General features: G+C 40.0%; 1 protein-coding gene across 5 annotated transcripts in view; it reads left to right on the top strand.

The window, feature by feature from the left end:
* The window catches only part of Dis3l2 (DIS3 like 3'-5' exoribonuclease 2), a 330,432-nt gene that overhangs the window by 50,812 nt on the left and 265,531 nt on the right, over nt 1-14,089 (top strand). For all 5 annotated transcript variants that reach the window (XM_052750513.1, XM_052750515.1, XM_052750512.1 and 2 more), the window contains exon 5: nt 3,224-3,325. In XM_052750513.1, coding sequence (XP_052606473.1) covers nt 3,224-3,325 — 102 coding nt within the window. The remainder of the gene's footprint in view (nt 1-3,223; nt 3,326-14,089) is intronic.

The raw sequence follows: 14,089 nt of genomic DNA, 5'->3' as shown, positions 1-14,089 counted from the left end.
ATAGCTATTTGTTGAGGAGGTATTTCATTGCTGATGTTTTGATACATGAGAATGGGTTAAGGTGACCTCTGAACAGCCCTCTTCATTGGAGGGAGGTTCATAAGATCATGGTGCTTTAAATACATTGCAGAAGGCAACAATTAATGATGATGGGTCACACTTGAGTTGTTCACATTCTGTTTACCAGTCATCTGTTTCTCTGAGAATCTCATCACAAGGTCAAACTGCTGTAATTCTTCGTGACTAACATGGTAGCTGTTCCATAGGGACTAGTGTGGGGTGGGGTCAGGTTTGGCAGAATGTAGGCCACAGCTGCCAGCCATCACTAGATTGGAAATTGAACAGAATATCTGTTTTAAAATATCTCAAATTTGTTTGCAACTAGGAACTATAAAACATGCCGAGTGGCTAAAATCTCCCTCTCTTTCTCTCTCTCCTTTCCCTTGATGTGGGGTTGGTGATTTTGGAGTGACAGTTTTAACTAACTAGAATTTTATAGTACTCAGTTATTTGAATGTTAAATCTTATCAGTATAGAGTGTCTCTATTACAAAAAAGTGACTCTCCAGACACTTTTGCTGTCAGCTCCTGTAAACAAAGCCAACATTTAACTTTTATTTATTTAACATTTAACATTTATTCTCTGGAAAGGAACACAGAAGTATGACCTGGAAGAGTAAAGAAGAGTACATGTTTGTTGATGAGACATTTTTCTCTAGTCCTCTGACCTCCCAAAGCTTCTTTTTCCTTAGCTGTTTCTTGCATTGAAGTGATTTTGCAGAACAATCTGGCTTATTGAGAAGACTCTGGCACCTATTAGGCTTTGAAGTCGATGGCTGGGGGCCGGGGTGGTTCACAGGGCACCATACCACTTACAGTGGGGATTTCTGGCAGTGAGATGAGAAGGCTTAAGGTGTCGGTGATTCATGTGCATGGTCTAGAGCAGTGTTCTCACCCTTCCTAATGTTGTGACCCTTTAACACAGTTCCTCAGATTGTGGTGACCCTAACCATAAAGTTATTTTGTTGTTACTTCATAGCCGTAATTTTGCTACTGTTATGAATTATAATGTGAATATCTGATATGCAGGCTATCTGATATGTGATCCCCATGGGGATATCGACCCACAAGTTGAGAACCACTGATCTAGAGCTTACTATGCTCCAAAGTCAGGAGCGAGGAGATTTGAAGATGCTTTATGAATCTTAAATTCTTAAATTTTTTTTAGAATTTTATATATGAGTATTGTATTTAAATTATTTCCCCTCCCTCTCATCCAGCTTCTCCTGAGTCTCCTCACTACTCATCAAATTCATAATCATATGTTTATGTGTATATATGTGCATGAATATACTCACATTTATGTACATATAAATATATAAAAACAATCTGCTGAGTCAATTTGGTGTTGCTTATATGTGCGTATGTGTTTAGCATGTTGGGTAACCTATTAGGAGGTTTATCGAAGAGGAAGACTGATTCTCCTTCTCTCAGAAGTCATTAATTGCCTTTAGCTCTTTATCTAGGGGTGGGGTCTTGTGAGATTTCCCTCATCCACTTGGGCATGTCAACTGGGGTCATCATTGTGCAAGTTTTATTTATGTAACTGCATTGTTGAGATTTTATTGTGCAGCTTCCTTATCAAAATATAGAAGATACTATCATGCAGCAGACGTCTTGGTCCTTTGACCTTTACAGTCTTTCTGTTCCCTCTTCTGCCATGTTTCTTGAGCCTTAGGTGTGGGGCTTGTGCTGTAGATGTATCTTTTGCGGCTGGACCCCACCTCCCCAAGTCAGTTGTTCTCTGCCTTTTTACCAATTGTGAATTTCTGCAATGGTCTCTGTCTGCTGTAAAAAGAAGCTTCTATGATGAGAGATGAAAGCTGCACTTATATGTGGGTAGAAGGAGAAATATTTAGAATGCAGTTAGAAAATATACTGGTTTAGCAATATAGCAGTAGTAGGCTCTCCTCTAGGGTCTGTGGCCTCACCAGCCACCGATAGTTGGCTGGATTTACAGTATCAAGAATAAATTCCTTTCTATTGAGTGGGTTTTAAGTTCAATTAGATGGCTGTTGGTTAACCTCAAGTTATGAGTACTGCTTTCACACCTTTGGGGTTATCTTGCAGTTCTGGTCAGTGTTGTGGTTCATAGGCATTGCAGTTGGGTTGGAGTATCAATTTTGCTTTTATCCCTAGCACCTTCTAGTACTATGCAAGCTAGTTCTCAGGAAGGAGGCTTCCAGGTCAGATCCACAGCTCTCTTCCTCCAAGTCTTGTGTCCGAAGTATGTGGTGTCTTCAGCAATAGGGATTGAGCTTCAGTTCTGGGAGGCAACTTAGGACAACAGCAGTGGCATATGTTATTTCGAGAGTCTTTTGGACCCCTTGACCAACTTGAAAGGAGGGTTCCTGTGCCTGGCACAGGGGGTTTTAAAGGCCTTGTGGAATCATGTTATTTTTATGTTTAATTAAAATTACATAGAGGTATAAGTGTTTACGTATATACCTGTTAAATTAATCTCAAGCTCTTGCTCTTTTCTTCTCTCTTTCTGTGGGGGTTTTTCTTTTTCCAATCTAAAGCTAAAAAGGATAACATCATCTTTCTTGTTTTAGTAATCAAAGTCTACAGTCTTTTTTTTTTTTTGGTTTTTCCAGACAGGGTTTCTCTGTGCAGCTTTGCACCTTTCCTGGAACTCACTCTGTAGACCAGGCTGGCCTCGAACTCACAGAGATTCACCTGGCTCTGCCTCCCGAGTGCTAGGATTAAAGGCGTGCACCACCACACCCGGCAAAGTCTACAATCTTTTTTTTTTCTTTTTTCTTTTGAGACAGGGTTTCTCTGTGTAACAGCCCTAACTGTCCTGGAACTCACTTTGTAGACCAGGCTGGCTTCAAACTCACAGAGATCTGCCTGCCCCTATCTCCCAAGTGCTGGGATTAGAGGTGTGTGCCACCACACCTGGCCCATCTTCGTTTGTTTTCTTTACATGCTTTTTGTTTTTGTCTGCCTTTAGTAGGTCTCTGCTAGTCTGTTCTCAGGTTTGCATTGCTGTTGCTTTTTATCAGAAGAGACTTAGTTCTCTTTAGATTTGTTTAAGGCTATGGAGTAGTGTTCTTATTAAGTTAGTAGACAGGTTTAGAGTCTAAACACTTTGAAAGAAATCAGTTGTGACTCCAGGTCTTAGTAAGTTGACTGTTCCTTTATTTCTCCTTCCAATTTAGGATGGTGATCGGGACATTTTTATTGATGGAGTTGTTGCTCGTAATAGAGCTCTAAATGGGGACCTTGTGGTTGTAAAACTGCTTCCTGAAGACCAGTGGAAGGTGAGTTTAAATTTCCTTTTAGGCATCGTGTGTGTGTGTGTGTGTGTGTGTGTGTGTGTGTGTGTGTGTGTGTGTGTGTGTGTGTGTGTATGTGTGTGTGTGTGTGTGTGTGTGTGTGTGGTGGGTGGGCCCCAAGGTAAAACTGAGTGTTGCTTCTGAATCATACTACTGAATGGGATTTGAAGCATCTTGTTCCCTCTCCAGTCCATATACCTTGTCAGATCCTTGCTTGGATTTCTGATAGTCTTTTGGATAAGAAAAATGCTTATAGGGTCTTAAGCTTGAAATCATTCATTACTTTCCTATACCCTATGCTGCGAGAGCTGGGACAACAGATCCACAGAAATGATGGTATTCTTTATCAGTTTCTGCTGCCTGTACCGAAACACACTGCAATACATATTTAGTGCTGAGATGAAAGGCATGTACCAATAGGCCTGCATCTAGAGGTCTGATTTTGTAAATTCCCATGCTGCTAGAGCTAGTTGAGCAAGAAAGAGTTTGGCAAAATAGGTAGCATCCCTGAAGTCAGTACAGTTTAGACTTCATGGACAAAACTACTGTTTTTCTTTTATAGTTAGTATGTAAAAGTGGAAGAAATCAAACCAGAAATCATTCTGGCTATTGTTTGAACATTGGACTGTAGTGGGGACAAGTCTCGTGTTACAGATAGCTAGTATGGAGAGAAGTTGGCATGTGAAAGTAGAGCAGATAGGAATTGGAGGCAGGTTTGAGGAACAGGACAAGGAAAAGAGAGGAGCCACAGACACGTGTTAAGTTTTGTGTTTAAGCAAAGTGAGTGTGATGTCATTAGCTTAAATGAGGAAGAGCATGTTTTACTGTAAAGTCAGTAGTTTTGCTTGATCTTATTAATATTTTCCTTTTGGATATATTATTGAAAAACACTTCAGTAACCTAGATGGTCTCACTTACTAGTAAACCCCACTAAACATTTAAAGAAGAAATAGTCCTTGTCTTATACAAGGAGTGACCCTTTTCCCTTCATTCTATGAGGCCACCATTATGAAATAGCAGAGTGTAAACAACATAAGAGATCTACAGATGAGTACCTCTTATAAACACAGCTGAGCAAGCATCTAACAAAGTATCAGCAAAGAGACTCTAGGAGCATGTACATAAGAGTAGAACGTGAGCATGTGGCACTTATCCTAGATTGCAAAGCTCACTCAGTGTTTAAAAGCAGTCACTGTAGCTCATCATTTCAAACTAAATTTGACACCGTATTTCAATCAAGTATCAGTCAGTAGACATAGAAAACACATTTGACAAAATTCCACAACTATTTGTGATAAAAATTTGCAGCAAACCAGGAATAGTGGTCATGTCATGACCTGAGAACATGTAGAAGATGTTGAAACAGTGCCATTCTTACTGGTGAAAGGCTGTGCCCTCAAAATTGAGGAAGAAGTAGGAAGGCCTTGTAGTTATGTAGGGCAGAGTCTCACTGTGTAGTCCAGACTAGCACTGAACTCAGGACCCTCCTCCCCTAATCTCCTGAGTACTAGAACAGTGAGTACTGGGATGTAGGCATCTGCCACCAAGCCTGCCTTTCCTACATTGTTTTGGAGATTCAAACCAGTATAAAAAGGAACTAGGAAATAAATATTTTATTATCTTACTACGTGATTTTCTATGTAGAAAGTCCTAATGAGTCTATTGAAAAAGGTACTAGAAGAAGTGAGTTATCAAGGTTGAAGGATAGAAGGTTTATATAAAAAATCATTTGTACTTCTACTTACTGGCAATGAAAAGCAGGAAATTAAAAAATTTCTGAAAATGCCATTTACAATTAGGATAAAAATATGACATTATTAGGGAGAAACTTGACCAAAAATATAAGCAGTGTATACTAAAACTATAAAGCATTAGTGAGAGAAGCTAAGAACTCAGTAAATGGTTAGAAATATCATGTTTATGAAACGAAAGAGTCAATGTTGTTAAGATTCCAGTTGTACTCAAATAGATCAAGATCACACTGATCCAGTGCATTGCACCCTCCAATATCAGCAGCCTCTTTATAGAGTTTATAGGCAGTTTTCAGATTTGTGCAGAAGAGTGGAACATCTAGAAGAGCCAAACAAAGAATAAAACTGGAGGACACAGCACCATCTGCTTTTGAGACCGTTGCTAAACTCCTGTAACCAGGGCAGGTGTGCTCGTAGCATTAAGGTGGACACGCAGAGAAGGGGAACAAACTAGAGAACCCAGAAATAGACTCACACTGTTTGGCCATTTCTCTAGGTATTGCTAAGGTAACTCGATGGGAAAGGGATCTTTTTTCCAACAAATGTTCTGTGCTAGTTTTATAGATATATAAAAATAAGTTAACTTTGCCCCTCAGTATATACAGGGATTAGAATAGGAAGCGAGGCAGGAGTATTGGAGGTTGGAGGCCTGACTAGACTACATAGTGAATTCAAGGCCAGCCTGTCACAGGATGGAAATGAGAACACCAAGGGCTAAGGAAGGAGCTCAGCTCTAAGGAGTGTATCTGTAGTTGGCTCTAGGTTCAGTTTGAACCATAGCCAAAAGAGGGACTAGCCAATAGAAGGAAACAGTGGCTTGAAGTGAATCAGATCCCAGTGTTTGTGTAAAAATGCCAATTTTCTATAAGAAAACTAAGTAAAAAATTTTTAGATTTCCAGATTTTAGACATCAGATTTGGCTAATATTTCTTTTTTTTTTAATTTTTTTTTTTTTTTTATATTTTTGGTTTTTTTTGAGACAGGGTTTCTCTGTGTAGTTTTGGTACCTGTCCTGGAACTCACTCTGTAAACCAGGCTGGCCACGAACTCATAGAGATCTTCCTGGCTCTGCCTCCCGAGTGCTGGGATTAAAGGTGTGCGCCACTGCCGCTTGGCCCCAATATTCCTTTTTTTTTTGGTTTTTCGAGACAGGGTTTCTCTGTGTAGCTTTGCGCCTTTCCTGGAACTCGCTTTGGAGACCAGGCTGGCCTCGAACTCACAAAGATCCGCCTGGCTCTGCCTCCCGAGTGCTGGGATTAAAGGCGTGCGCCACCACCGCCCGGCTTTTTTTTTTTTTTTTCAATTTTTTTTCAATATTTCTTAAGTATAACCAAAGAAATTAAAATGTATAAGAAAAAAGTCAATACATTTGATTTTATCAAAACCATACACTTTGCTCTTCAATAGCCACTGTTTTGAAAATAAAAAGATGGGTCACAGATAAGGGGAAAGATTGCAAAAAACATCTGACTATGGGCTTTTATTTAAAATATAAAGAAATTAATTCAATAATAGCCCAGTTACAAAATGCACTAAAATTTGAACAGTTTTTGTAAAGATATGGCAAATATGGGAAAAGATATTCAACATTAGTCATTAAGGAAATACGAAGTAAAATCACAAGATACTACAGATTCATTAGAATAGCTAAAGTTAAAAAGATTGACCATGTGTTGGTGTGAGTATTGTGTAATAGTACTGTTGATGGGGGAAAAATGGACAATCACTTTGGAAAGAAGTCTGGTAGTTTCTTAAAAAGTTCATCATATGACTCATATATGATCCAGCCATTGCATTCTTGGTTGTTTACCTTAGTGAAATGAAATTATTGCCACATTAAGTCATATAAATGAATAAAGTTTTATACACAGATTTAACTACAAAGTGGAAACAAATATCCATCATTATGAATGAATGAACCTATTTTGATATGTCCATTCAATGGAATACAATTCATCAGTAAAAAAAAAACAAAGAAAATGACTTATGTGTACCACAAGATAAATAGATCTCATAATAATTATGAAAGAAGATAGACAAAAAGAATACTCTGTGATTTGATTTGTTTAACAATCTATAAATGCAAAATAATTAATAGTGACCAAAGGTAGATCAGTGGTTACTTAGGGTGGGAGTAGGAGAGGTGCATGTGTTTATTAGATTTTGTGGTTGCTAATTGCATGCATATTTCAGAACTCATCACTTTGTACTTTTAGTATACATAGTTTATTATATGTTAGCTTTCCCTCAACAATCTTATAAAAATAGTGAAAATAAAGATGTTTGCATAAATGATTTTGGAATTCCACAAAGAGGTAGAAATTAGACGTGTATTTTTGGGAGTCATCAGCATACACATAGTGTTTACAGCAAAATTGGTGGGTGTATTATCTAGAGTCACAGCTAAGGAAGGGTTGAACCCTGAATATGAAGTTCTTGTGTGAGCTGCTGTTTAGAGGGTAGGTGAGGACAGTGTAGAGAGGCCCGCATCGCTGTTGTATAGGGACAAAACTATGATGGCCAGGTTATGCCTGGTGTAGATAAGGGGCTGATTCAATTTGAGGATGTGGGGAACAGATGAACAGGAAATGGAGTCAACAAACTCAGTGTCTTGTAGTCCATATGACCTGTTCAAAGAAGAGGGTATGCTTCGTTGTCTGTGGTTTTTGAGAGAGTCTTTTTGTGTAGTCCAGCTTGACTTCAAAGTTGCTATCTACTGCAGCCTTCTGAGTCCTAGGATTACAGGCATGTGCTTTTGGATGTACCTTGTTTGCTTCTACTAATCTCTCTTGGCTGGCTGACAGGATGGAGCTTAGTAGAAAAAGTCAGCAAGAAAGAAGACAGTATAAGTAGTATGTGTGCTCTGGAATATAAGGAGCAGCTGAGCCCAAAGAGGGCAGAACCAGAGACATTTGATGCAAGGGCCTACCTACTGTAGGCTGAAATATGCCTTGTGTTCTTTCACTGTGGGGCAGCCTTGTGTAAAAACAAGGCAGCAATAAAACTCTGAAAATGAAGTAGGCTCTTCATGTTCTCAGCTGCTTCTTCTCTCTGAATCTTCACCAGTCCATACTGTGGAGGGAAATATTCCAGAGATTGAATGAGCTGAGGCATCTTACAAGTTACAAGAAAAAGAATCCCTGAACCTTGAGTGCTAGGTGCTAGCTTCATTCATTGAATTAGCATGCACCTCTGACCTACAAGGGCCCGAGGACTCTGGAGTCCCTGTAGCTTTTGCCTGGATGGCGGGATAGGTATCTTGGCAAGAGGCAAAGCAGCCACTGTCCTTTGTGGAACTGGCAACTTTAGAAGTTAGAGGCAGCTGGGAAGGGGACTATAAAGTCTCAGCAGCTCACTTAGCATTCAGGAGTCTGGAGAGGAGATGGCTCTCAGCAGATAGGCTTTCAAAGCTGAGAACAGTTATTTCTTGTCCTTGAGAAAGATGGATGTGAGAATGCCAGGCCTTAGCCTAGGCTGGTCTTTAGCTTGCAAATTATTTGTCTCAGGATTTTGATAAATAAAAATTCTTATTCAGTAGGGCCTCCTCAGTAGTGCTCCAAATTGTGCATTTCTAACATGCTCCCAGAGCTTGTTGATTCTTTTGTTTGGGGAGCCATTCCTTGAGTGAAAAGCTTAGTGGAACAGGAGGGAAAGTGAAAGAAGCAGATGGGGTCATTGGTCCTTGGACCTGAGCTCTGTTTAGTAGAAAGATAGTGGAGAAGTGTGATATCAACAGTCGGGGCTGGGTTACTTGAGTCCCAGGCTAGATCTTGTGCCCTCTGTCTATTGGTAGCACCCTAATGAACAGAGATTGACAGGGACAGTCATAGGCTTTACTGGCAAGGAGCCTCCCCTTCTTGGAATTGTTGACTAGGGCTGGTATAGGGCCATACGGCTGCCACTGATGAAGAGCTGTTTTGATGTGCACATGCGCTTCTTTAGCTTTTAGAAGATTTGAGATTTGGAGGTCACCCTGGTTGCTTCTTCTTGTATCTGTGGAGCTCCCAAGCATCTTCACAGCCTGCTGACAAAGGCTTTGCCTCTTTGCAAATCAGCTCCATTAGGTATATCTCTTAGGCCTTTTAGCTGGAGTATTTCACAGCTTCTCAGTTTGAAGGGCTTGGAAGTCTGTTTGCTCTGACCTACCTGTGACAGTTGTTGGTGACAGATTCAAACTAGAGAGAAGATAATATTCAGATTGTCATCAGAAATCTCAGACATGTATAATATGATCCAGGTACCTTAAAACATGCTGGCCAGTTGTCTTATGTTTGTTAGTATAAAAACATGTTGTTATCAAAGGCATCTCTAGGCAGTGGTGTAAGCCAATGTGAATTAATTGGATTATTTGTTTTTGCTTCTTTATGCTTGTTGTGTTCACTCTCTTGGGTATGCAAACTGTAGTGCCTTTAGGGTTTTAGAGAAAAACAACAGTTCTTTTAGTTATAGTAGTAAATAGTCAATTTATTTCACAGCATGCATTTTGGCAAAATAGATAGCTATAAAAGTATCAAGCTGTGAGGTAATAATAAAAATAATTTACTCTTATATAACAATTTTAATTTCAGAATTCTTTTACATTTTTAGTGTTTGTATATAATAGACATCTACTGAAGGATGTTTGAGGGACAAATGATCATTTCTTTACTTTGCCAGCTGGGAACTAAGATACTGTGAGAGTGTGTGGTTTGAACAGTTTTGAGTAGAGCCAGGCTTAGAATCAGGCTCTCTTGACTTTTGTTTAATGCTCTTTTCCCTCAGGTATTCAAAGGGGTGGTGGTGGTGGGAACCATGCCCAAGCATTGATCCTGTTTCTTCTTTGAGCTGTACTGGATAACCAGTGGCTTCTCCCATTTGTCCTGCCCTGGGCTAGATCCTGGAGATATAAACAGAATAGGTCCCAGGTTTGCCCTTAGGGAGCTTGTGGGCTGTTTGGAAGGGGATGGAAATAATTATGGTAAGGTTTACAGCATGGAAAGAAATACACATCATTATATAAGCAGCAAACACTCTGAGACAGTTGGGGAAGATGGCATAAAGGTTACATTAGAATTCAGGTTTGAGGGATGAGAGCTTTTGTTTGTTTTATTCCAGGATGAGAATGATTTGTCAGGAGAGGGTTATGGAAAGATTAGGTTTCAGAGAAAAACATGTGGGGTGAACTGTTGTCTAAATGCTGAAGTCTCTCTGCTGACTCTCCTAGACATGAGGAAGAACTGGGGGTTCTACCTCTTCTCAAGACTCTGCCCTCTAAAGAAGACCACCACCCCTGAAAGCTCATACAGTCCCCAGATACTGCTTTGATTAGAAGTGTCTGTTTGCTAGGGCCAGGAGATGAGTTAATTGGTAACATGCTTGTTACACAAACCTGAAGACCTGAGTTTGGATCCTCAGGACTCACAAAAAAGCCAGGTGCAGCAGTGCACATCTGTAACCCCAATGCCATGGGGTGGTGGTGTGGTGTGGTGTGGTGTGGTGACAACAGAGACACAGATGTCAGGAGCTCCATGGCCAGCCTGTCTAGCTGAAATGTCAAGCTCCAGCTTCAGCTAGAGAATGTCTCAAAGAGTAAGGTGGGGAGCTAGGTGTGGTGGTGCACATGTTTAATCTTAGCTCTTGGGAGGCAGAGGCAGGCAGATCTTTGTGAGTTCCAGGCCAGCCTAGTCTACAGAGTGAGTTCCAAGAACAGTCAGGGCTGCACAGAGAAACATTGTCTCAAAAAACCAAAACAACAACAAAATCATAATAAGGCAGAAAGAGCTAGAGGAAGACAACTGACATTGACCTTTGTCTTCCACATGGCTACCCACTAGCAGCTGCACCCACATAGGTACAGAACACACACACACACACACACACACACACACACACACACACACACACACACACACACACACACACACACGCACACACACAAGATGAAGGATAAGACTGTATAATAGTTTTGAAGAATGAATATGTTAAGCCAGAAAAGGATGAGAAGAGATGGAAGAACCAAGACAAAAATTAAGATAGCAAACAAATATTTTCAGTGCACATGCGTGCACACGTGTAAGAGTGATGGATTATATGTGAAGGTCAGTAGACAACCTCGGGTGTCGGTTCTTGCCTTTCTACCTGGTTGAGGCAGGGTCTCTTCACTGCTTTGTAAGCTTGGCTGGCTGGCTAGCAAGCTTGTAGAGATTCTCTTGACAGACTTCCATCTTTCCATAGAAACTCCATGGAATTATAGATGCTTGCACTACTGAGACCGACTTTTAAATTTTGTTTACTTTAGTAATATGACTTCTGGGGACTCGAACTCAGATTGTCAGGTTTGCCTGGTAAGCACTTTTACCCACTGAGTCATCTTCCTGACTCTCTGTCCGTCTTTTAAATTGTAATAACTTTATCCTGTTATTTTCCTTCTACTGTACTCCAGTGCAGTATACTACAAAGAAACACATAGAAGCTTTGTGACTAACTGATGACTGTGAATGTTTTTATGCTTGCTGTAGTAATAGGTACTTCATTCAGTATCTCATTATTCTTTAATGTGATGTTATCTCTAGCTCAGATTTTTGAATGAGAAAAATGGGGCTTAAACATCTTAACATAATTAATGTTACTATAATTAAGGAGTAACAGTTGGATTCAGAGTTATGTTTCTTGATTTTATCATGTCATTGATATTTGTTAATCCAGGAATATCAATGAAGGAGTTATTTGATCTGTATATGAATATTGTCTGGTATCATAGAATTAGCATGAGTTTAGCAAATAGCAGTACTTTTAGGCATTAGGTAACACCTTAAGTTGCCACTGAGATTAATGAAGATGACTTTGTCAGTTAGAATGTCTGAAGCCCAGTGTTAGTGTCAGAAAATAGTTTAGGAAACATGACTTAGAACTCCAGTGGCTGCGTGTGAGGCCTAGGAAGTGTGGCAGCTTCCCTGGGTGTTGTGGAGGCAGGTGCCTGACAAGAGAGCTGACTGATGGAAGCCTAAACGGAGAGCTGTAGTGCACGGGTCAGAGCAGGGTCAAAGGGTGACAGACCTAGGTGCTATCCTGGCTCAGTGGCAGCAGATTTCAAAGGGCAAACAGGCAATTGTCATGTAGGAATTAGTAGCTTCTACTAGGGATTTCCAGAGATGTGGCGCTTACTACAGAGTCTAGTGGTAGTCACTGGACTTGGAGCCACAGGGAGTCACACACATGGAGTCACACACAGAGAACATGGTCCGAAGCAGAAGTAGAACTCTGAGAGGCAGAATTCTGGGCTTTTTGGTTACAGCAAAAGAGGATTGGGGCCACAAGATTCAGTTCTGTGTCTTGGCTCTGAGAGATGGGTTGAAAAGGAAGCCCTTCCATGGGCTTGATTGGGAACTAAGGTGAGATGTAGCCATAGTAATCAGCTCAGAGAAAACTAGAGTAAAGGAGGCCGACAAGATCATATTAAAATTAGACTCTATTAGAACAGTGTGAAACAGAAGTTGACTAGTGAATGAGAGAGAGACTTCAAGTGAAGTTTTTACTCACTGGGACTTAGCCTTTGTATACTTTTAACTGAATGCTAAAAAGTCTGAGAAGACAGGCTGGGGTCTACTTGATACATGGATACCTACTGGAAACCTTATGCTAGGGACCCATTCACTTAGTTATTATGAATCATCTCATATATGTTGATCCCTTACATTAGTGTGAGAGGAAATCAGTTAGGTCCTGTGCTAGTTGGGTCTAGATGTCTCTCAAGACACAATTGGGTCACCCAGCTTACAGTGCAGTGAAGTGTATGTTCCAGATAGCTGTGGACAGTTATGGACATTCTCCAACACGCCTATTGTGTGCTTACTAAGCAAGCTTGCTTTTATGCAGGGATAGTGATGCTTAAGCTGCGAGAGCTCAGATGATTTTTTTTTTTTTTAAAGAAAAGATCGGTTCAGAAGGAAGTAGTGTGAGTTTGAAAGAATAAAGGAAGTGCTGATAGGAGTGCTGCTCTCGTTCTAAATTAAACAAATACAAAAATCAAAGTGTACATCTAATCCCTACTTTTCAGTGGCTGTTCCAAACCTCCTTAGGGTCACAAGACATTGGCCTGGTACAGTAAATTGTTTCCTTTGACAATCAGCGTTTACTCTAAGAGATTGTTTGAAAGTTTTGTCTTCTAAGTTCTTCTTTAAATATGCACCCATCATGCTAGATTATATTTAATCCAATCTCTTACATAACCACTATCGTTTTGGATTGTTGTCAATTCCAATGGAATTAGAAGTTCTCAGAACTGTTTGCTTTCTTGGCCTGCATGGCAGTCCCAGAAAGGACTTGGAAGGTACTTAATGATGGAGGGAAGGTCTGGGAACCTCCACCCAGAGTTGTACAGTGGGTAAGGTGTATCTACTACCATGATCAGGTTTTCCTGAGATTCTTATGTACACAAACCTATTTTTAACAGTCATCTTTTCTCCCTCAGTGTTGCCAACTCTGGGCTCAAATACTTCAAGTTCTTGCCTGTTTTAAACATGTCTTCAGATCTCTGTAATTCAGGTTGAAATGTCTGAAATAAAGACTGTATCATTTAAGGATAGAGTAGCTTATTTGTGCTGGGAAACTCCCAATTAATATTTTAGGATTATATGTTAAAAATTAATATCATTCCTCCTTAATTCCATGGAGATGGTTTGATGAAATCTATATTCATTGCAGTGAATGAGTTAATGTAGACAAGATACAGCAAAATGGCATGTAAGTGCTCCAGAAGTATCAGTATTCCTAGAAATGAAAACTATAAAGCTATACTTTGGCCAGGATCACATAACTCAAATGTACTGTTTCTAGCTCTTTAGTTTGCTACTGATAACATTTGTGCACAGAAGATATAAAATATTGGTGCTTTTGAATATCTGAATGCTAACTAGTCTATGTGATAGTTTATACTGTGGGATAGTGTGGTTTATATCTTACACATGCTCCTTGTCCAGCAAGATCCTCCAGTATTTTTTTTTTTTTGGTTTTTCGAGAC

This window comes from Peromyscus californicus, unplaced genomic scaffold, assembly GCF_007827085.1.
Source record: "Peromyscus californicus insignis strain IS unplaced genomic scaffold, ASM782708v3 Scaffold_21__1_contigs__length_65335640, whole genome shotgun sequence".
Lineage (NCBI taxonomy): Eukaryota > Metazoa > Chordata > Mammalia > Rodentia > Cricetidae > Peromyscus > Peromyscus californicus.
This window is presented reverse-complemented; position numbering and strand designations above follow the sequence as displayed.